Consider the following 25,473-nt stretch of genomic DNA (forward strand, 5'->3'; position numbering starts at 1 on the left):
AGGCACACTGCAATCTATACTGATGGATCAAAATGTGAGGAAAGAAATGGATGTGGGATTATATATCCTGAACGTACCATGCTATACCGATTGCCTGACTACTATACAGTCTTCTCTAATGAGCTGTACGCAATAAAGCAGGCTATGTTATATATTTTGAAAACCAGCACCTGTAATAACTCATCATTTTTTCTGATTCAAAAAGTGCATTAAACGCAATAGAAAGTCCATCATCGAAACACATCCTTGTAAAAGAAATACAACTGTTGTTTAACAACATCATGAAAGAAGGCAAACAAGTCATCCTTGTGTGGATACCCTCTCATAGAGGTATTCAAGGCAATAAATCTGCTGATCAAGCAGCTAAAGACGCTACTTACCTCCCGCTAGGCGATCTAACAATAGCTACCCCTCACAGTGACATTATTGCCTATGCTAAAACAAAATTATACCAACAGTGGAAGATAAAATGGCTTCAAACTTCGAACAGCAAACTCCACGAAGTAACAACGGAATCTACAGTACAACACTATCTTCACAACCTTCACAGGCAAGATCAAGTCCTAATAACTAGAATATGGATTGGCCACTCCAAGATAAGTCACAGCTACCTCCTTGAGAAGAAACTGCCTCCCATCTGTACAACATGCAATAGTGTGTTGACTGTGAAGCACATCATAACAGACTGTTCACTGTATGACAAATGGTGCCAGTACCACGGTATACCTAAGGATATTAAGGGGACACACTCATCTCCTTCACTGTGCAAACAAATTATCAAGTTTTTCAAAGACACTGGTCTGTATTAAAAAATTTAACTGTTCAGTTTAAAATACCACTTTTATATTTTTTTCATTCCTCACCCTACTGTAATTTAATCTAAATTCTACAGTTAGAAGTCACGATAAGACCTTAGGGTTAAAGTGACTAAATTATCTTAATAAAAAAAATAAAAAATCCTTAATGAAACAACCCATCTTCACAGTAAATTTGTACAAACAGCATTGAAGTACAAAAGTTCTGAATTATTGACTAAAATTATTTCCAGTTTATGTCACTGCTTGCTGTGGTGTACCTAAAAGTTTCAGCCTACATAACCAAATAACACAAACAATTTCATGGACTCAGTTATCAAGTGGAACCAGCAAACATACTGTATGTTACTACTGTCCATGCATAGCGGATAAATAATTTTATGGAATTATTCAAAGACGTTGGAGCAAGTAAGAAACTTGGTAGCTATGATAATATCGTTAAAAATGTTCACATTCATGAATTGCTGATCATGTGGAAGCTGAAAATGAACCAAAGATCCATTTGGTCCTCTTGTAATTCCATGAATTAACCCCTCAAGCCGGCTATTTAATCCCGAGCTGCTCACTTCTCAGGTGGTATTTAAATTGAAGCTCAGTAGAGGATTAGATACCATCAAGTTAAAGAATTCATAATATTAAATTCATCCCCTGTGAACCATGTGACCTTGCCATGGTGAGGAGGCTTGTGTGTCCCAGTAAAGCAGATAGCCGAGCTGCAGGTGAAACCATATTGGATGGATACCTGTGAAGAGATCAGACTAATGAATGGTTCATCGAAAGGGGGTAGCAGCCTTTCAGAAGTTGCAAGGGCGGTAGTCTAGATGATTAATTGATATGGCCTTGTAATCATATTTAACATGGCTTAGCTATGTCGATACTGCTACATGGCTGAAAGCAACAGGAAACTACAGCCATAACTACCAAGAACATGCAGCTCTCTCTATATGAATGAATGATTTACTGATGATGGCTTCCTCCCAGGTAAAATATTCTGGAGGTAAAACTCATTCAGATCTCCGGGTGGGGACTACATAAAAGGGGCGGCAATCATCATTCTGCAAGTTGAAGTGTGAAACATTACAAGCTTGAATCTTTATGATATGTTAGAGAATCTGAAGAGGGAAATAGATAGACTGAAGTTAGATGCAGTTGGTATAAGGAAGTACGTTGGCAGGAAGAGCAGGATTTTTGATAAGGCGACTACAAAATTATCAACACAAAATCAAACAGGGGAAATGCAGGAGTTCATCTGATAATGAATAAGAAAATAGGGCAGCGAGTAAGCTACCATGACCAGCATAGTGAAAGGATTACTGTTGTCAAGATAGACATCAAGTCAATGCCCACTGCAATAGTGCAGATCTATATGCCTACTAGTTCAGCAGATGATAAAGAAATTGAAAGAATATACATTGATCAGCCAAATCATTATGACCACTTACCTACTATCGATATAAAGCTGTCCAGGTGCAATAGCAGCGTCACCTGACGAGGAATGACTGCTAGTTGGACACACGCACAGTACATGTAGTAACAGTGAGCGTGCTGTCCGTGTGTAGAATGGGGAAGGCGCGTGATCTATCTGAGTTTGGCCGAGGGCAGATTGTGATGGCCCGGAGGCTCAGCACAAACATTTTGGAAACTGCACGACTTGTCGGGTGTTCAAGGAGTGTTGTGGTGAGTGTCTTCAACAAGTGGCGAAACCAAGGTGAAACCACATCCAAACGTCGCGGGGTTGGGCGGCCGCACCTCACTACAGATGTTGGACGTTGTATGCTACGCAGACTGGCAAAACAGGACAGGCGGCAAACTGTGGTGGATCTAACATCAGACTTTAATGTGGGCAGAGTACAGGTGTGTCTGAACACACAGTGCACCAAACACTCCTAAGGATGAACCTCCACAGCATGCATATGCCAATGTTAACACCACAAACTCGGGAACTACTAATCATAGGTAATAAATTTCATATTAATCCCTATTGAAGAGCAATATAATGTAAAACAAAAGCCAAAGGTTTCTACCTATTCAATACTATTTGCTCATTTGTTCATTGCTTCCATGCCAAGACACATCGCTGCTGTTATCCGTGCCAAAGGTGGACATACCGGCTATTAGGTAGATGATCATAATGTTCTGGCTGATCAGTGTATGAAGAGATAGTATTGAATAGGTGGAAACCTTTAGCTTTAGTTTTACATTATCTGCAACTACGACTGAAATGGGCACGTGACCATCGTCACTGGACGATGGTGCAGTGGCAGAGCGTTGCATGGTCTCATGAATCCCGATACCTTCTTCCATGCTGATGGGAGGGTGCAAATCAGTCATCTTCCAGGGGAACAGGTCCTTGACACCTGTACTGCAGAATGGAGACAAGGTGGCTCAATTATACTCTGTTTTCGTGGTTTCCCATTTTCACACCAGGCAAATGCTGGGGCTGTACCTTAATTAAGGCCACGGCCACATCCTTCCAACTCCTAGGCCTTCCCTATCCCATCGTCGCCATAAGACCTATCTGTGTCGGTGCGACGTAAAGCCCCTAGAAAAAAAAAAAAAAAAAAAAATACTCTGGGGAACATTCACGTTGGCATCCATGGGTTCAGTTGAGGTCATGCAAGGCACCACGATGGCCGAGAAGTATCCTGGTTGCAGACCAAGTACCCCCGTTCATAACGATCATGTTTCCAAATGGCAGTGACATTTTTCAACAAGATAATGCGCCATGTCACAAGGCCAGGAGTGTGATGGAGTGGTTCGAGGAATACAGTGGTGAGTTGCAATTGATGTGCTGGCCGCCCAACTCGCCAGATCTTAACACGATAGAACCCATCTGGGATGTGATTGAAGTGGCGTCAGAGCTCATCGCTCCCCCCTCCCCGGAATTTACAGGAATTAGGCAACTTGTGTTTGCAGATGTGGTGCTAACTCCCTCCAGCGACCTACCAAGGCCTCATTGCTTCCATGCCAAGACGTGTCGCCGCTGTTATCCGTGCCAAAGGTGCACATACTGGCAATTAGGTAGGTGGTCATAATGTTCTGGCTGATCAGTGTTTGAAGAGATAGAAGATTTCACACAGTATGTAAAAGTTGACGACAATTTAATTTTGTCGGGAAACTAAAGGCAGTGGTAGGCTGAGGAAGAGAAGGTAATGCAGTAAGAGAATTCAGATTACGATAAAGGAATGAAAGAGGAAGTAGGCTGGTTGAATTCTGGACCGATCATAATTCTTCTTTTTTCTTCTTTTCTAGCTTGTTTCAATCCACTGCTGGATGTAGGCCTCTTCCATAGGCTTCCATCATCTTCGATCTTGAGCCACGTGGAACCACTGGTTTGCCTTGGCCCGTCAAACCCTTATATCTAAACTAGGTTTTTCTTTTATTCTTCAGGCTTCACAATTCCATGTTTGACTGAGAACTTTAGACTACATTAAAGAATATACCACCTAATCACGCACCTGTAACAAAAGTATTGGAAGACATTGCTGAGCATAGCATTAGCCCTGCTATTTTGTCCTTAAGTGGCAACACACAGAGGATTAATTTTAAGTATCCAACAAGATTTTAAAGCATACATCAAGTTTTTATCACATCTAAAACCTACTGCTTGAATGTGCCTCATCGAAAGAAGATTATTACACGATTAATGTTGTTGTAAAAATGCACCACCATATTTGAGGTTGTTACTCGAGTTACTCTTACATGCACAATGCATTGTACAACATGCTAAATATTTTATAGAACCCTCAAAAAAATTTTAATGTGTAGCTGTTGTCAAAATTTTGTGTCACTATGGTGATACATTGTTAACATGACCTTTATGTTCTTGCTAGTTTTGTAATCTTAGGCTGATGATGACGCTTCAGAAATGCATCGGAACCAGTCCCTTGAATAAAAACATGTTGTAAATACTAATCTGTACAACTAATATTTTGTACTGAAAAGGTGGAACCCTTACTGAAATTTCAACTTTTCTGATCTCAGTTCAATACGGAACCAAAATGAAGTTTATATCTTTAAATGTTATCTGTCCTGTCGCTCTCTACGGCATCGAGCGTTGGCCAGCTACAAAGGAGGTGGAACATTGACTAAGCGTCATGGAGACGAAGAAGCTTAGGTGGACAGCTGGCATCACTAAACTGGATCATATTTCAAACGACAATATTAGGAAACATTTTGGCATTGCACCGATCCAGAAGAAAATGCAGGAAAACCATCTGTGCTGGTTTGAGCATGAGTTGCGTGCAGAAGGCAATACAATGGCATAGTCAGCGTATACATTGGAAGTTGCTGGAAAGAGGCCCTGAAAGCTGTAAGACTATATCCAGACATGTTCCGAGACCAAATTAAATGGAGACAACGAATCCACACGGTGGACCCTGCCACCAGCAGGACAAATACTAAAGAAGAAGAAGAAGAAGAAGATGATGATGATGATGATGATGATGATGATGATGATGATGATGATGATGATGATGATGATGAATGTCTGATCAATGATCAAGAGGCTGACTGTGGTCAGGGCTTGCAATTCCTGATGTGATCTGGAAAGGTGATAAATGAAATATGATATGATGAAAAATGAGATCGTGAAAATAATGTGTTTGCCTCAAGATGTTCTCTGGCTGTTATTTTACGGCACTGAACCTACCTTGAGTTACAATATTAATAATAAACATCAGGTTGATGGCCATTGGAGACTTTTACCTAATTCGGTAATTTACAAGGAAAGTGAATCAATTATTGACATGATGAAAAAATGGAGGACTGCATTTTTTGGACACATATACCGTTTGCCAAATTTTAGACTCCTAAAACAGCTTTTTTGACTGTTTTGGAATAGTAAAACAAAACAAATTTTGGTTTAAAGAAATACAAATGGATTTGGATGAATTGAAAATTACTACAGAGCAAATTGAAAGTATAGAAGAGAAGAAGATTCTAAACAACAAATTTTCAAAACTATCACTTAAAACATCAAAACATAAGCCGTATTTCAGCAGAAGAACAGGCTGCAAGATCGTCTAGAATGAAGACGTTTTGGGAAATGAAGAAATTATCAAGTTTTAAAAAAGGAACTTACTTTTTGATGTACTTATTTTTTGAAGATTTTATTGTATAAGGTTGATTTTGGTGTTCCAATGTGGGTGTAAACAGTGTAAATAAATAAATATATTATTATTATTATTATTATTATTATTATTATTATTATTATTATTATTATTACTGTATTATTATTATCGTTGCTTTTAATATTATTTGTGTTATTTGTATTTGAAATTATAAGTTATGTTATAAGTGTACGAGAGGGCCTTGAGCCCTTACTTCGCCATCAATAAAGGCATTAATATTTTTCTTTCTATCTGAAAACAAACATTCCACCCAAGGTAGAGAGGCTGGCTAGACAGTAAAATAAATTTAAAGAGATTACAATAGAAAAGGAAAAAGTAGAAATGAAGGAAAAAAGTACAGAAACCTGTCAGATATCTTGGGACACCCCTTGTTAATCTGGCTCTACTCCAAGGCCAAGCCAGATGTGTAATCCTGAGCTGGCACAGCCATTGGAATTAACAAGCTCATAAGCCCCAGTACCTACGTCAGGGTCATGGTTTCTCGAGAGAAGGATATATATTGTAAGAAGGAAAAGTAATTTTCAATTTTGTAGAGTTTTACATGAGTGGAGATATAATGATCATAGCCATGGAACTTCTAGTTTTACAACAAATCCGAATCACAAAAATGCCACATGCACTGGCCGGGATTCAAATCACAGCAATTTTGGTGAGAAGCCAATGATCATGCTAATCAGCCATCATGCCTCATTTTGTTGAGGGAAATACTGAGTTTAGAATTTAAAAATGTAACCACCCAATAACAGAATACAGTGAAACCTTGTTAGTGCATTCCTCACTAACATGTTTTCCCACTTAGCATGTCGTAAATTCAAGGTCCCGATTCTCTTCATATTAAATCTATATAAAAATACCTCATTTATTGCATCACGAATTTTCACTATTTCTGCTCAGTATGATCACAATTTCCTAGCCCTGAAAATGTTATTTGTCATCCCTTGTGAAACAAACGTGATTTCCAACTCAGGTAAGCTCCGTCGCCACAGTTGCGTGATTACGGAAAAAGGTCTTAAAGTCCTGAATTAACAGAATAAGTTGCACGTTTGGGGAGCAAGCTGTTAGCCTCAGGAATGTTAAATCTTGCTTGCTGATTTGCAGCAAGATTGCTGAATAACACAGTGAGTCTATTTATGCTTGTCTTTCACATTCCATTCAGAAGTTAGAAATTAATTTTGTATTTAGTGGTACAGTGAAGTGTAGCGATGTTTGTCGCGTGATACAGTAGCCCATATTAGGATTAGGAACATACTGTTACGTGTCAGCTCTGTGGTAGCTCCTTTAGATATTTCCCGGATGGGGTTGGTGACTCAGACGACCTGGAATCTCCCAGCCGGCCGGTGGGGTGGGGCCGGCGTTCCCGTGTATTGTTCTCGGCAATCAGCTTACCTGTGAGTTTCTTTGAGATTCAACAGGAATGTTCTGCCTCCACTGACGTCCTGAAATTTCTGGATCAAATTATGCGAGCTATAAAAAGGGAGTCGAGCCCCAGAAAGTCAGTCAGTGTTGGACTCGGAGTCAGAGTTGGACTCCATGTGGGAGTCAGTATTAGAGTGAACAACAGCTAGGCTTTGAAGTGGAGCCAGTGTGACACTCAGTGAGCTGGGGTTCGGTGGCTGGGCCGAGGGCGACAGAGGTATTGGCTAATACCAATATAACGGTCTGTTATTGGACATTATAAATTTTCCAGCTAACTCATTCTTGGTTGCCTGCGTTTCACCCTCGTGTGCTAAGTTGGGCTCGTCAGTTGGGACTTAGCACACCTCCCAAGACGCAAGGCTAGTGCATACCGTGGAGGCCACTGCATAGGCTACTTAAAGCCACCAGCAGTGCCAATGCACTATGAGAGCTATGTCTCATTTCCAAAAATTGATGCCTGCCTGGCCATCAGATGATATAGATGTTGATTCCCATAGGGAACTTAAAATATTTGTCCTGAATGAGTAAATTTATAATACCAATATAATGGTCCGTTATTGCATCTTGGGAGGAGTGCTAAATCCCAACTGACTAGCCCAACTTAGCACACGAGGGCGAAATGCAGGCAACCAAGAATGAGTTAGCTGGAAAATGTATAATGTCCAATAACGGACCATTATACTGGTATTATAAATTTACTCATTCAGGACAAATATTTTAAGTTCCCTATGGGAATCAACATCTATATCAGAGGTACTGGCTGTCGCTAGTGTCCCACCGAGGCCTGAACCAGGAGCTGTGGTTGTGGTGTCAGAGTGTCCAGTGAGTAGCTGCACGGGAGACAGCGTACGAGACAGTAGACTGTGTACTGCCTTAGAGTACTGTGTGTGTTTACTTCTGTGGATTGAGGACCGCCGTGAATCAGCAATTGAAGCAGTTGTTGTGAGTGTGAGGATAACTGGACATGTGTTAACATTCACTGTTGTCAGTATCTCAGTATCGTCCTGCTGTTGGATACCGTTGAGCTGTTGTTGATTGTTGTTCACTTCATGTAACTGTACCGGACTATCATTGGAGTCGAACCGACGAACAGTCGTCGTGTGTTGTATAGTCAGGGGCACTGTGTTCAAATCCAGCTGTCTACGCACAGTGGCTGTACGGGTGACTGGACTTGGGGGAAAGTGAAAGTAAGGATTATAGATGTTCCCAGGTAGCAACCGGCTGGGACTCCTGGGTGTGTGAAGAGAAGAGAGATTTGTAAATAGTCTGGTAATTAGTAGTGTGGCCATTCATAATTGATTAAAATTGCTTGTGTTTAATTATGTGTGTGTACATTTATTACGCCTTCCTGAAATAAATTACAGTAATCAAACAGATGGAGTTTTATTCGTAACAAATGGTGTCAGAAGTTAGAATACACCCCATGTGTGATACATCATTGTAATCAGTATGAATCAGCGGACCAGGTACTGCAGGTTTCGACTACCATCGGGAACATTCCAGAACATCGGTGTACCGAGCTCGATAGCTGCAGTCGCTTAATTGTGAATCCAGTATCCAGTATTCGGGAGATAGTAGGTTCGAACCCCACTATCGGCAGCCCTGAAAATGGTTTTCCGTGGTTTCCCATTTTCACACCAGGCAAATGCTGGGGCTGTACCTTAATTAAGGCCACGGCCGATTCCTTCCCACTCCTAGCCCTATCCTGTCCCATCGTCGCCATAAGACCTATCTGAGTCGGTGCGACGTAAAAAAAAAAAACATCATCTTCTGTTAATTACTGCATGCCAGTTGACACTAGAGGCCACACGAAAATGGAGGCTCAGTTAAATGTGCTCTTTGATATGATGATGAAGTTGGAGGAGAAGGAGGAAGAAAATCAAAAGAAGATGGTGGAGAAGATGGAAGAAAATCAAATGAAGACTGAAGAAAATCAGAAAATGACATTGGAGAAGTTGGATGTAGGCTATAGGGAGATGGAAGAAAGCCAGAAGAAGATAGTAGAAAGCCAGGAGAGGTGAATAAAGGAGAAGAAAGACGGCCAGAAGAAAATGGAAGACCACCAGGAGAAGACGAAAGATGGTCAGAAGAAGATGGAAGACAACCAGAAAAGGACAGAAGACAGCCAGAAGATGCTGGAAGATGGCCGAAAGAAGACTGAAGATGACCAGAATAAGATGGAGGACGACCAGGAGAAGATGGAAGATGGCCAGAAGAAGATGGAGGATGACCAGAAGAAGATGGGTGACAGACTGAGGAAAGTTGATGAGGGACCACGCGAGATAAAGCATGTTCCGCAGGTCGACGCTCTGTCCTGTAGACCTTGTCCAGAAGACTGCAAATTCTCTTCCAGGAGGGAGGCCGAGCAGTACAAAGTTTCCTGCCGAGTGATCACTGTGCGGTTCGAAGGAAACTGGAGCCATGACGCCTGGATTGAAATGCAGAGGGACGGGGATTGTCACCTTCCCCTGATCCCCCTGGCTTACCAGTCTATAGTGCATGAGGCCATGGGATCTTCTCCAGTGAGGACACTGTCTGAAAGAGAGCTGCGAATTCCGGAGGATTTGGGGTTCGGCCAGCCTGAGGACCATCCTACCCCGACAGATAGGTACTACCTAGATCTGACAAGGAGACTGGAGGAGGTGAGCTCCACTATCAAGAAGAGTTGGAGCACAGAGAGCAACCGGGTGAAGGTGTGGTACGACCAATGAGCGGACATCACGGGAAATCATGAGGGCAACCCAGGATAACTATATAATTCCATAAGGAAGAGATGCTTGTCTTTCCAGCTCCAGAGGATGCGGAAACGCCATTATCATGTTCTGAGAGGAATAAACTACATCAGCTACCGAGTACGATGGAGGCCAAGGTACAAGATGAAGGTGGTACATCTAGAACGGCAGGCCCCTACCAAAGAACAGCTGAGAAAGTTACTGATCGAGAAGATCAGCTCTCAACGGGGAGCAATGTTATGTGTCAGCTCCGTGGTAGTTCCTTTAAGCATTTCCAGAATGGGGCTAGTGATTCAGACAACCTGGAGTCTCCCAGCCGGCCTGTGGGGTAGAGTCAGCCTTCCCGTGTATTGCTCTCAGCAGCCGGCTTACCTGTGAGTTTCTCTGAGATTCAACGGGAATGTTCTTCCTCCACTAACATCGTGAAATTTCTGGATCAAATTACGCGAGCAATAAAAAGGGAATCGAGCCCCGGAGAGTCAGTCAGTGTTGGACTCGGAGTCAGAGTTGGACTCCGTGTGGGAGTCAGTATTAGAGTGAACAACAGCTAGGCTTCGAAGTTGAGCCAATGTGACACTCAGCGAGCTGGGGTTCGGTGGCTGGGCTGAGGGCGACAGAGGTACTGGCTGTCGCTAGTGTCCCACCGAGGCCTGAACCAGGAGCTGTGGTTGTGGTGTTGGAGACGGCGTACGGGACAGAAGACTGTGTACTGCCTTAGAGTACTGTGTGTGTACTTCTGTGGATTGACGACCACCATGAGTCAGCGATTGAAGCAGTTATCGTGAGTGTGAGGATAATTGGACGTGTGTTAATATTCACTGTTGATAGTATCATCCTGCTGTTGGATACTGTTGAGGTATTGCTGATTGTTCACTTCATGTGACTGTGTGAAGTACCAGACTAATCATTTGAGTCGAACCGACGAACAGTCGTAGTGTGTTGTATAGTCAGGGGCACTGTGTTCAAATCCAGCTGTCTACGCAAAGTGGCTGTACGAGGTGACTGGACTTGGGAGAAAGTGAAAGTAAGGATTATAGACGTTCCCAGGTAGCAACCGGCCGGGACTCCTGGGTGTGTGAACAGAAGAGAGATTTGTAAATAGACTGGTAATTAATAGTGTGGCCATTCATAACATTAGAATTGCTTGTGTTTAATTATGTGTGAGTACATTTATTAGGTCATCCTGAAATAAATTAGAGTAATCAAACAGATGGAGTTTTATTCGTAATAATATAAACATACCTAACGCATCACAAAGTTTTGCTATTACCACTTACGAGTATGGTCACATTTTTCCTAGCCCTAAATGTTATTTGTCAACTCTAGTGAAAGAAACGTGATTTACAACTTGGGTAAGAGCCGTCACCACAGTTGTGTGATTTTGGAAAAAGTGAGCCTATTTTTGTGCATGTATTCCATTCAGAAGTTAGAAATTTATTTCGTGTTCAGTGGTAGACCCTACAGTGAAGTTTTTTTGCGTGATATGGTAGCTTATATGTGGATTAGGAACATAATCGTGTGAAATTGACTAGCGAGGACTGGTGCACAATTGTCTCGTGATAGCCTAGGTATGGATATGGAAAAAATGAAATTCCTTTCTAATGAAGACAACATTAAAATCTTTCAGAAAATGGACTGACACCCGCATCTTTAAGATCGCAGAGATTGCAAATGTTGAACTCACACCTTCGAGTTTCAAAGATCAATTCAGCTTGGTCAAAGTTTTCAAAATGGTGGACAAGGTCATCCTATTCTGTCACACATGGCCAAATATAACCTCTAATTCGTTGTCTAAGAGTGTGACCAGAAAATAATGTTTTATAACCCACTGCTCCAAAATAAAAGGCTTCAGCTAACATTTCTTTTAGAAAGAGTGTAATCTGCAATAATAATCATCATCATCATCATCATCGGTTTGCCCTTCCAGCGAGCCAGGTAGGGTGAATCTGCAATAATACTTGGAAATTTTTATTGGCCCCCATGCATATGTTTTCACATTTGTTGTTTGGTGTTTTTCACACCGCTCACAGTCACAAGGGTTCATCACTAACATTTCTTTATGCTTTTCTAGTCTCCTGAAAAAGAATAAAGCTTCTCATATACATATTTTTTCCTTCCAATTTGATTTCCCACCTGCTTCTTCCATATGTACAGTAGACATTCAAATGCAACCAATCAAAAGTGCCTTCAAACATTTGTAAATGACCACCGCTTCTGGCCACCTTCATTAATACAGAACTCCACAGCTTTTTCCTTATAAGCATTGTTGATAGAGGGTCCTCTCAATTTTCTTTCTGGGCTAGGAAAATAGCAGAAACTCTATGACTTAAATGGAGACAGACTTGCATCTGACACTCACAATCATAGAATATCTAGAAAAAACTCCTAGATCAAGGGATAAACAACCATGAAAAACACCTATAAATATCACAACAATAACAACCCATTTACTTAAACAGAAGAGTATTAACAACATCAACTGTCAAACAGTATACCACAAAAAAAGAAAAAGCAAAGTCATCTCCATACAGGCCATGAAGGGCCTTGGAGGTGTGGAAGGTAAAGGCTTTCACTATCCATAACCTCAGCAGTTGACGGAGTAGAGTGGTTAGCTCTACGCCCCGCCATCTTTGCCCTCAGGAATTAATCTCGTACTCATTTTTAATGTAGGTTGAGTGAACCTAATGACCATATGCACCTCTGGAAGTGGAAATCTTGTTTCTTAAATTCTGTGACATCCTGATGGGGAATCAAACCCATGTCCTTCTGGGTGAACCGACCACTCCTTTACTGCGTTGACCAGGCAGTCCCTGTCAAACAGTATACAAATCTAACAATAGCTTTGAATAAAATCATTCGGAAGGTGGCAATTTAGTTCCTAACTAGAGAAACATTTCAAAGAAACCTATCAACATAACCATCAGATGATCAATGTCCATCCCCCTGTGGGTGGGGGCTGTAGAATAACACCCACAGTAACCCCTGCCTGTTGTAAGAGGTGACTAAAATAGGCTCCAGAGGCTCTGAACTTCGGAGTGTGAGTTGGCAACTATGGGGCCCTTAGCTGAGTCCTGGCATTGCTTCCACATACTTGTGCCAGGCTCCTCACTTTCATCTATCCTATCCGACCTCCCTTGGTCAACTCTTGTTCTTTTCCGACCCTGACGGCATTAGAGCAGTCAAGGCCTAGGGAGTCTTTCATTTTCATGTCCTTTGTGACCCTTCTCTTCCTTTGACCAATATCTTCATTTCTTGAAGTGTTGGATCGCTTCCATTTTTCTCTCTGATTAGTGTTATAGAGAGGATGGTTGCCTAGTTGTACTTCCTCTTAAAACAATAATCACCACAGCCACCACTGGTTAATGTCCAACCTAGTACCAAGTACTGTACAATTTTTCCCATTTTAATAATGAACTCTTCCCAACCATAACATCAGCTCCTCTACAAGATATCTCCAAGAATATAAAAGTTACAGATCAAATTACAAAACCAATGATCCTAAACATGTCCATAACTTTTTTTTTTTTTTTGCTAGTTGCTTTACGTTGCACCGACACAGATAGGTCTTATGGCGACGATGGGACAAGGAAGGGCTAGGAGTGGGAAGAAAGCGGCCGTGGCCTTAATTAAGGTACAGCCCCAGCATTTGCCTGGTGTGAAAATGGGAAACCACGGAAAACCATTTTCAGGGCTGCCGACAGTGAGGTTCGAACCTACTATCTCCCGAATACTGGATACTGGCCGCACTTAAACGACTGCAGCTATCGAGCTCAGTGATGTCCATAACAAAGAGGTACAATATTTCCCAGATAACAAAGATGAACTTAATTAATATCTCCATAACACAATCTATAACTGTTGAGGTGATACAGAAAATCTCAAAAGGGAGGAATATTACAAATGTTCTTAACAGAGAGGCAATTTGGCGTGAGATAGTAGAGATGAACATAAATGGTGTCTGCGCTATACATTAATTCAATCTCTGCTTAGTTCCTCTTTCAGAGAGTGGCTTCATTTACAACAATAGTTTTGGCTAAACAATAGTTAACAGAAAGCATAAAGTTTAAAGTCTCTGACAGAAATAGCTAAAATAATTTTTACACTTTAATAAATTTCACATTAAACTGCCCAACATGAAAGTATAACCTCTGGCAAGGAATAGTGATCTGTTAGCACTAGCTTCCACAGCACTAAGAGGAAGTACAACTAGGCGACCATCCTCTCTATAACACTAATCAGAGAGAAAAATGTAATCCAACACTTCAAGAAATGAAGGTATTGGCCAAAGGAAGACAAGGACCACAAAGGGCATGAAAATGAAAGATTCCCTAGGCCTTGACTGCTCTAATCACTTACAGTCCCAGTACGGATTGATTGGTCGGTAGATGCAGAGTGGGTTTCAGCCCTTGGGTTTCGTCCCTTAAGTGGCCACGGCTGGTCCGTGGTCCAACAGCTCCATACTCTGACCGGCCAACCAAGCAGAGGAGAGGAGAGGTGGCCATGGCTCTATGCCTCTGCATTCAGGAGACGGGACAGGGTTGGACCTCACGGCTGGCCCCAACCATCGGCTGTCCTGAGAATGGTTTTCCGTGGTTTTCTATTCTCCTGCACTAAGGTGAATGCCGGGACAGTTTGTAGTATAGACCACGGCTGCCCACTCCCCTCACTTTCACTGCATATCTCCTTCAACGCAACAAATCTCCTGGCCTGAGAGACGGAGTCACCATCTAAGAGGCCCGCCTCCCCCTTCAGGGGAGGAATGCAAACGTTTAGCAGTAGTAGTACCGGATTGATTCCAAAGTGTAGAATGCTCATACCTCATGCTTCATGGGTGAATATGAAGTCCAGGTATGCAAGCAAAGTGCAGAAACTGGAGACTAAACACCAGAAAAGTCCTCCTCTCTCGCCAACAAGTCGAAGAAGCATCTCAATAAGTGGAAGGCACTATGCCGTATGTATGTGTTGGAGAGAGGAAGGGAAAGGTGGAGGGAGGTAAAACACATTCGAAGAAGCGAAGGAACATGCTAGATGCTTGGAGATATGTTGAGAATGTTACAGGCAATGATGTCATCTGAAGTTGGTGTAGTGATCCAGCCATCAGTAAGGAGACAGGTGCCGAAGCATTCAGATGCCCGGTGCTGCAGGAACAAATAATAGATAGAGTATTACTCAATTTGATGGATTTTGGTGACAATGAGATGAGTTCATTTCACATCACTAGGTTCCGGACCGGAAGAGTTGGCCATGCAGTTAGGGGCGCGCTGCTGTGAGCTTGCATCCGGGAGATAGTGGGTTCCAGCCCCACTGTCAGCAACCCTGAACATGGTTTTCCATTGTTTCCCATTTGCACACCAGGCAAATAGGCAAATGGGGCTGTATCTTAAATAACGCCATGGCCGCTTCCTTCCCACTCCTGGGCCTTTTCTACCCCACTGTCGCCATAAGACCTATCTGCGTCGGTGCGACATAAAGAAAACTAGGTTCCGGAGATTTGTACTGGAGTCTCAAACTTGCTCCTTCATCATCGCTTCTGGTCAGAAAATGAGTTTCGTTACCAAAATCACTGCAGCTGGTTTTCTTTTTTTTTTTTTTTTTTTTTTACGTCGCACCGACAAAGATAGGTCTTATGGTGACAATGGGTTAGGAAAGGCCTAGGAAAAGGAAGGAAGTGGCCATGGCCTTAATTAAGGTACAACCCCAACATTTGCCTGATGTGAAAATGGGAAACCACGGAAAACCATCTTCTGGGCTGCTGACAGCGGGGTTTGAACCCACTATCTCCCGCATGCAAGCTTACAGCTGCGCGCCTCTAGCCGCATGGCCAACTCGCCCAGTACTGCAGCTGTCACTATCATTACTGTTCTTATTTATATCAAGAGAGGTCTCTATAAAACAATGTATGCTTGCTTGATTACTGTTGATTAAATAAGTTACAAAAGGGCACATTACTTCTTCTTCTTCTTCTTTAGAAGAAAAATCCTTAGAGCGGAAATAACTCGCTGCAAAATGCAACACGCGAATAGGATTAAAGACCTCTCCCTGTAAGGAATACATTGAGACTATTCTCTTTTATTTTAAACAACCCTCAAAATAGCCACATCAGTTCCTGTTAAAATTATATACAGTAATAGAACTGACTTTCTGGCTTACACTGCGCATGCTCAAACTTGAGCAAGTATACCAGCAGCCGGCCATCAGATAGGGTTGTCCAATCTAACCAGTTGCAGTCACATACTTTATGTGTAGTTTGGCTCTAGATTTGTCAGTCTACTGGTTCAAAGCAGCAGTTCATTTTCTGCATGTAGTATTTTTCACACCATGCGTAATCAACAAGCAAAATGAAAGGTGGGTTCTGATATGACAAGTTTTGATACTTCCCTTGTCAGATTCATTTACTCACCAAGGAAATTTCCATATCGTTTCCAACTCTCTGGTGAAGGGAAAATCCTCACAAAACCACCACGTCGTTCAAATTCCGCTCGAGCTGATCTTACAATGCGCGATTCTTCTGGAGATAGTGTCAGGGAGCTGGATGCAAGTCGAGAAGAACTTGTGGATGTTATCTTTTTTCCACCTCCATTAGCGAGAGCATCAGCAGATTGAACACGTCTACACTACAAATTTAAGAAAGTAAAACAGTTAATACACATCCTGGACCTTTCTCTCTAAATTTACCTCTTACAGAAATATTCTACCAACTTACAATTTTAATGAGTATTTTAATTAGCATGATGGATTTCAAAGCATGAGAGATGCATTGAAAAACAAGAATTGTGTGTTTATATGACGACACAAAGAATGTACTTAGAGGTCTAAATAAGTCTAATTAGGGATAACCACTATCCCATTGTGGTTATCAACAGTAGCATATGATCCTAAATCGCTATGTAAAGGAGCATATGAGTACAAGGCAGATTAGTTTTATGAGATTTTGAGTGTGCTAAGTAGACAAGAGAGGGGTATAAAATGGATGATGATTCAATACTTTCCTTCATCCTGAACATGTCTCAGAGGGAAATAGATAAGTAAAAGTTAGATATTAGTTCTGCTTACACTGAGTTTCTTCAGTATATCAACTGGCCCGTTGGGACGTCTGGTTTCATGGGCACGGCGTGCCATTGGATCTACTGTCGGAAGCCCAACCAGAGTGAGAAGGTCTGCAAGCATTGCTGACTTCACTCGCACATCCAAAGGTGAATCGCAGCCCAATGACGGAGACAGATTAACTTCCAACAACCACGGCTTCAACAAACTGTCGATTAAGATGTCAAACCCGTACAGTTCTATGGGATTAGAACAACCATTTTATAAGGTTTACAAGCATTGTTGCTACAACTATGTAACATAAACACCAATTATCACAATCAATTTTTATATTTCTCCATGTGATATAACCATAGTGTATAGAAGAAATAGTGTGCTGACTCACATGTCTAGCACAGGCCAACCGCAACCTGGCATTAGTGTATAGCTGGGCTGTGAAATATCACTCGCTTCTATGCACTCTAGTCCATGGCCATAGTGATTGAAATCTGCCTCCCCCTTCAGGAGAGAAGTGGTGGTGGTGATGGTGGTGGTGGTGATGGTGGTGGTGGTGGTGGTGCTGGTGGTGATTGTGGCAGGGAGAAAATGGGACAGCAAAAATATATTAATTTTTCTTCTAGGCATTCATTTATATAACCTTATTTAATGTTTGAGTACATTCAAAATTTTGTTTGATAGAAACTTTTGGAATATCCTATGATACATGCGCTGGAAAATCCTATGCTACCCGTGCTGTGTTCTACAGGATTTGAATCCAATTTCATAATACTGAATTTTTGAGACCATTTTAATTTTCGAAGCATCAGCAAGAATGAAGATTCACTAGGATTGGATATAACAAAACTAATGATCATTGGTCAAAATAAACTTGTATGTGATTGTGATTGATTAATGGTTCTCAGTGAAATAAATCTTGCCCTTTTAATTGGATATTAATTTTGATGTGGTAATTTCCTGTCTACCGACTCGCAAGCGCATCTGCTGTGGTGCGCGTGTTAGCGAGTCGTCTTGTGGATTGGGTTCTCGTAGAGGATGGACATGGTCTGTGACCAGCCCCCCATCCACGTGGGTGAGTTTTAGCATTTCTTGGGTAAGCACTTGCTTCTGTTTGGATTTGTTTTGTTTTACTTTTTCTACTAATGGTAAAGTAACTTAATTTAACTTCAAGTGCAGGCATTTTCCCCACTGAGGTCTATTGGCCAAGTTTTAATATTTAAATGTCACCAGGATAACTAATCAATTACCCCCTTTCCTAATTTCTGAGAATGGAAGTTTAAAAAAAAAAATTGGTATAAAATCTAAAGTTAATTTGACTCATGATTTTGCCTCCATAATTCTGTTCAACCTTTCTTTACAGAGAATCATGTCACTTTGCCATTATTTTGTTTCCTGTCAGGCTATTTGTAATGTAAACTAACATTTTAAACATTTTAATGATGTATTCTCTCTTTTATCCACCTTTTCTATGTAGAACAAATTGTAGCATGGTGCTTTAGCACGCTGTATCATTTCCCACTCTGTATGGCAGATAAAAAAGATGCTTTTATATGTCTGTAAATTTTAAATTACCTTTTCTGCCTGTGTCACTCCGTTTCTGATTTTATGTATGTCTTGCTTTGTCGTTTTGTTTGAATTTTTACATATAATTTAAATAAATAGTGCTCTTGGGAAAATTACCATTTTCTGCTTTTCCAGTTCATGAAGGTTATGATCACACACCTTGTAGGAGTTTCTACCGCTTTCTACTTTCCAGCCTTTTAGTTGTCATGTTTTTTAACCTTGTTTAATATTGATCTTATAATTGTGTTTTAACTATTCTAAACTTAATTCATGTTTAAAATTTTTTTGTTGCTCCTAATGCTCAATGAGGTTACATTGGCAGCCGAGCATGATTTTCATGAACTGAAACGGCAGAAATAGTAATTAAGTTAACCTAACCTAAAAATTAAGCAAGATTGCAAACGTACTCTACAAAATTTTTATATTGTATTTTCTTCTTTCCTTTCACGATGTCTCAGGCCATTCCTACTTCTCACAGGAGAAAGGAGGAAATTCATTACGAGCTGAAAATTTGTAATTTAAATCCAATGAGGACTGTTCTGGATGATATGCACCTGTTGGCTTCCTTGGCTTCCTCTCTTAATGAAACTGTGGTCATTCCAACTTTGAATACAAACGAATTGGGTGAGTCTTTGTCTGTGATTCAGGGTATTTTGCTGGATTTTGACTCTATTATTGTGTCATTTAAATCTGAGCCCTCATTTAACCAGTTAAAACGTGTTAAAATCAATTGCAGCATTACATGTATTGTATCCGGGATTTATTATCTATTAACTTGCCACAAAAGAGCGGCAGGAGTGTGAATTAATGCTACAATCGTTTTTGGAATTGTATGATAAAATTGTAAGCCTTCTTGCAGGTTGTGGTATGTCGAATTCTATCACTGGTGTTCAAATTCCTTCCACTTCAAAATCGTTTGTAAGGTGGACATAATTATGAGCTGAATGAATCTCCAGTTACTTCACAGATAAATGGAACTTCTACTCAGGTGTCCTTCTACAGCTTCTCAAGCTAAGGCCACTTCTAATATTTCACAAGTGTACGCCTCCTTTCCTTCTAGCCTATGCTGCTGCTGCTGCTGCTACTACTACTGCCTGTAATGTTGCACAAGTTTATTTTCCTGCTAGCATTTCTCATGTGCATGATTCTACTATTGGTAATGTTTTGCAAGCATGTGCTTCTGCTCTGTTTTTCAGTGGTTATGTACCTGTAACCTATACACGTAATAAAGGGTCTTCTGCTCATGTCAGTGCACCAGCGAGTATTTTGGTGGCGCCAATTATTTGTAACTCTATTGTTTCTCAATGTCAGCCTGTATCTGTGCAGTTAGTTGTTTCTCCTGCCATAGTGCAAAATTATGCTCGTTCTGTCCAAGTACCACCTGCACCAATGATTTTACTGGGTTATATAACCCCTACCCAGGTAGTTAATACCACTGTTGTTCCTCAGGTATGCTAGAACTGTTCACAGATGAGAGTTTCCGCTCCGCATACATTACAGACCACTGCATGTCCTAACCTAGCATTCAGTGCTCCCCAATTCTCTCATGTGCACTCAAATCACATTCATAATGGTGGTGCTGCTGTAATTCTTTCTCAGAGCTACTCCAATCCTTCCAAGATATTTTCTGCACCTACCTTTTCTCAGATCTTCTGTAATTTACCTCACCCAATGACAACTATGCTCAAAGGCCTATCCAAATTTACAGCTAATTCTATCGATTATTATAAGAAATGAACTTCATAATTAATTCGTATTGTCAATGTTGAACAAGTATTAAGGATATCTGAAGGGTAAATTCTACCTTTACAATACTTAAAAAAATGTAATTCCACTTCAGAACAGCATCAGAGGAGCATGTTTCATCTCTATGTGGGAGACATCTTCAGCCAAAAAACAAAAATATTGTAAATATACTCATGGAATTCCTAATAAACTGCTACATCTTAAATACCATGTCTAAACTTCTTAATTTATCTATATTAAGAATGCAGTCAAAAGCCACTATTAAAAATGTACACTTCAACAGACCTGCCTATGTTAAAAAGTGTATTTATAAATAAAAATGTGAGGTCATCAGAGAAAACCATAAAGTTAAAATGAGATTACAAGGTTAAAACAAGTTGCATTGTTTTCTGGATCATGATGATAGTTTTTTAGACACTGTGAATACTCAATTACAAGAAATTAGAATAATTCTGTATTACATAAAATCAGCTTCATGGTCCGTATCGCACTTCAATAGATTCACAATTAAGTATTTAATTATTTTCCACCTAGTCGATACAATGATTGCTTAAGGCAATTTTTAATGGTCAAAAGTGGTACATGTTTCGTATATTATCAACATCTTCAGCCACATAACACTGTTTAGATGAAAAATATATAAAATTGACAAAGTAATGCTTTAGAGGAAGGACACTATTAACTTGCCACAAAAGAGCGGCAGGAGTGTGAATTAATGCTACAATCTTTTTTGGAATTGTATGATAAAATTGTAAGCCTTCTTGCAGGTTGTGGTATGTCGAATTCTATCACTGGTGTTCAAATTCCTTCCACTTATAAATCGTTTGTAAGGTGGACATAATTATGAGCTGGACACTTCCTTCCTCTAAAGCATTACTTTGTCAATTTTATATATTTTTCATCTAAACAGTGTTATGTGGCTGAAGATGTTGATAATATACGAAACATGTACCACTTTTGACCATTAAAAATTGCCTTAAGCAATCAATGTATCGACTAGGTGGAAAATAAATAAATACTTAATTGTGAATCTAATTCTGTATTGACGGTTTTCACTTTACAAAGGGAAAGGACACACATTATATGTCCTTTGTAAAGTGAAAATACACAATTAACCCTGGTGTGGTTGTGCGAAAGAAGAAATGTATCTGGTCATGCGCAGTCAAAAAGACTGGGCATTATTAAAAGCAGGGAAGAGTTACTGATTCCTCTTTTTTATCCACAGTTCATTATGTAATAACAAATGAGACAATAAATCTTAGATATGAAGGAAATTTATGTAAAAGAAATCACTTATATTGTTTTAAATAGAAAATATAATAAAGTAGTGTAACCCTCTAGAGCTTAAATTACTACACATGAATGATAATATATCTTGAAAATCAGAGAGTGATAGCTAGTTTCATCTGTTCACATTTAAACAACCAACAAATAGCTATTTAATTATAATGCATCTCACACTCGATTGTAGAAACAAAGACAAGTTTGCTGAATCACACATCTGCATCACTGTTGTTCTCAACGTCTCTGTTTTCTGCAACACATTTGTTACAGACATATATCATCTGCTCTTTACATATATATACCTACAATATGAAAAACAAGTGACCTTTGTCTTATGAGTTTGCCGTCATGGACAGTAAGAACAACAGCCAGCAGCACCTGGAGCACGGGGCCGTTGATCCTCTTCAATTCCAGCCAGATGTGTTATTTTGATTCTTTTTTTTTTTTTTGCTATATGCTTTTCGTCACACTGACACAGATAGGTCCTGGGACAGGAAAGGCCTAGGAATAGGAAGGAAGCGGCCATGGCCTTAAGTAAGGTACAGCCCCAGCATTTGCCTGGTGTGAAAATGAGAAACTATGGAAAACCATCTTCAGGGCTGCCGACAGTGGGATTCGAACCCACTATCTCCCAGATGCAAGCTCACACCTGCATGCCCCTAACTACATGCCCAACTCGCCCAGTATTTTGACTTTTAGTTGACATGGTAGATTTTCAAGAGTTGACTTGTATATCAAGTAATCCATGCACAGTTCTAATGAAAGCGCTTTTAGGAATTCAGTCTAACTCGAGCAAGCGGGGAGTGAGGACGCGTTGTGTAGTGCATACCGTGAAATATGGTGGGAGTCTAGCAGTACCGGGCCGCGATTGGGAGGTGGCAATGGAAGCAGAGGAAGGAGTTTAAGAATGGTCTAGTAAAAAAAGAAGAGATGGTAAAAATGGGTGATGCAGTGCTGGTAGCAGTAGTGTTAGCTGTGCTTCTGGTTATTGGGGGAGGAATTAAACACCGGCCCGAATACCAGTGGCAACTTCAGCTTGGAAGATCTGGCAGCACTTAAGGTGTTAGTGAGGGAAGTTATACAGGCAAACTGCTCTTGGGATAAGGTGGAAGAAATAAAGGATATGATGAAGGAGCAGACAAAGGAGATAGGGAATATGAAGAAATGGATAGAAACAAAGACACAGAAGAATCAATTAACAGAATGTGTAACAATGAGAAAGAAATAAAGCTGTTAGGAGGGAAAGTAAAATATCTAGAAGAGGAGGTGTTGAAGATGAAGAAGGAAGCAGAAGTGTGCAGACAGGAGAGAATGAAGAAATCTATATTTGTATACGGCGTGGAAGAAGATGAGAAGGAAGGCAAGGTGGACATAATTTATAAGGTGGTAGAGGTCATACAGAATAAGAAGAAGATAGATTTTAGTAAAGCAGATATAGACGATGTTGAAAGAGTAGGCAAAGCTAAAGCTCGTAGACCAATCAGGGTAAATTTATTGTCTAACCTAATTGCGGAAATAGTGGTAAGAAATGGCAACAACTTATAGGGAAAGAAATTATGGGTAAAAAGAGACATGGGGTAAGAAGGTAGTGAAATTATGAAAATTCTGAATAGCCATTTTTGGAGAGCAAGACAACATGGGCTAAAAGATCAATGAATATACCATCTAAGGAATGCTTATTAAGTTTCAACAAATCTTTCACCAAGAGATACAAATCAAGTGTGCTATTTACAACAAATGATATTTTAAGATTTTATAAGCAAAACTGGTATTTTCCAAGAATATCAACAAGAGAAATATGGACAATTTAACTGTTTTATCTGTCTTATGACTTACAATTTTAACACAATTTCGAAGATCTTATTTTAAATGTCAAAAATTTAAATGTGTCTTTCCAATTTTAATAATATTTATTTCTGATATATTAATGTTAATTTATTATTAGCTGATGATGTCCCTTAGGGGACGAAACATGTACTAGATATAATAAATTATATATTGTATTGAATAGGCGGACCGCTTAGTTATAATATTTAAGTTTATCTTGAATATTCATTGATTGATTATAGTCAATACGGGATTAGTATTACTTGAAATGAAGCTGATAAAGCTTATCACTTGTAATGGGCTAAAAGTGCGCATAAGGGGGCAGAGGCTAGTGGTGTCAAATGGAAACTGGGTTAGAGAGTTCTCAGTGTCAAAAATTGAAAGAGATGGACGACCACATCAGTACGGAGGTGGAAGTGATGGCAGTAAAAAATGGAAGGAAGGACGCAGAATCAAACAGGGCTAGAGTGGAGGAAAGTGTGGAGATCAACTCAGGTGGAAGTGGACAGAGCAGTGCGGATTTAGAAGAAGAGAGCCGAGAAGTGGCGAGTGAGGGAGAGTCGCAAGAACCGTTAAGTGCAGTATGCAGTGGTCAAGAGAACAATAAAGGAGGTGAGAGGAGCGATGAACAGAAAAGTAAAGCTGTTATGTACAGAGTAAGAAGTCTAAAAGACTTGTGGGGTAAAATGTATAAAGCTATGAAGGATACCAAGGGAAGAGAAAGATAAAAAGTGTTGAAAAAAGGAGAAAGGGATGCAGAGAGTGAGAGGGCTAGAGTAACAAGGAGTAAGAATAGGGGACATAATTTGGAAGGGGGGAGGATATAACTAAATTGGAAAATAGGATTTGTGAATATTGAAGGGCTATTAGGCAAATTAGGAAATAAAAAGGTGAAGAAAGTAATGGAAAGTTTCGATATTGTGGCACTTTTGGAGACTTGGCTTGAAACAGGGAAAGAGATACATGGGACGGGTTTGTGGTTAAATATAAATACAAAAGAAAGGAGAGGAATAAGGGACACACCCCAGAGGAATAGTCGTTCTAATCAAGGAAGAAATTAGTGGACTAGTAGAGGATATTGAGACAGAGATGCAAGGAGTTATCTGGATTAGATCTAAGATGGGAAGGGTAGAGGGAAGGATGAAGAACATAAGTTTAGCATTCGCATACTGCCGCCCTAGGAGCTTCTTACATACAAATAAGCATTTCTTTGAAGAGTTATTGGTGGATATTAGTATGATAAGAGAGAAGTTTGCAAAAGAAGACGATATGTTGTTATTTGGAGACTGGAATGGGAGAATAGGGGAACAGAGTCCAGTTTATAGTAGAGAAGAAGGAAGGCTAATGATGAAAAGTAGAAGTGAAGATAAAGCCACAAACAGTTATGGTGAGAAGCTCCTAGAGATGTGTGTAGCGGGGAATTTATATATTCTGAATGGATGGAAGGAGGATGACAGTACTGGGAAACTGATGTATGTTCCAGAGCAGGGAGGAAGCGTGATTAACATAGTATTAAGCTCGGAAGATTTGCTAGAGGAAATTGTAAGGATGGAAGTAGGAGACTGGATTAAATCACAACATTTTCCACTGTGGGTGTTGTTAAAAAAGGAGTAGGAGAGGTATAAAAAGAAAGAGGTTAAGAAGTATGATGAACTAGGGAGAGGGTATATTAAATATAAATGGACAGAGAAAGCAGAACGGGAATGGGATATGGCAGTAAAAGAAGAGTTACATTTACTAAAGTATGGATGGGAGGTCGCATTGGAGAAAAATAACATTGATAGAGCTTTGGAAATGCTTCTACATCCAATCAGGAGGATAGCACAGATTGAAAAAGTTAGGAGGAGAAAAAAAAGAGAGCGGGAAGAATGGTTTAGTAAAGAGTGTAAGGGAATGCGAAAGAGGGTTTTGGGAATG

General features: G+C 40.3%; 1 protein-coding gene across 1 annotated transcript in view; it reads right to left on the reverse strand.

The window, feature by feature from the left end:
• LOC136858828 (tubulin polyglutamylase TTLL5) overlaps nt 1–25,473 on the reverse strand; it is a 463,915-nt gene that overhangs the window by 144,735 nt on the left and 293,707 nt on the right. Inside the window, exons 7-8 of the mRNA XM_067138637.2 lie at nt 17,149–17,378; nt 16,496–16,709 (exon numbers count right to left, since the gene is read on the reverse strand). Coding sequence (XP_066994738.1) covers nt 16,496–16,709; nt 17,149–17,378 — 444 coding nt within the window. The remainder of the gene's footprint in view (nt 1–16,495; nt 16,710–17,148; nt 17,379–25,473) is intronic.

This window comes from Anabrus simplex, chromosome 1 (assembly GCF_040414725.1).
Source record: "Anabrus simplex isolate iqAnaSimp1 chromosome 1, ASM4041472v1, whole genome shotgun sequence".
Lineage (NCBI taxonomy): Eukaryota > Metazoa > Arthropoda > Insecta > Orthoptera > Tettigoniidae > Anabrus > Anabrus simplex.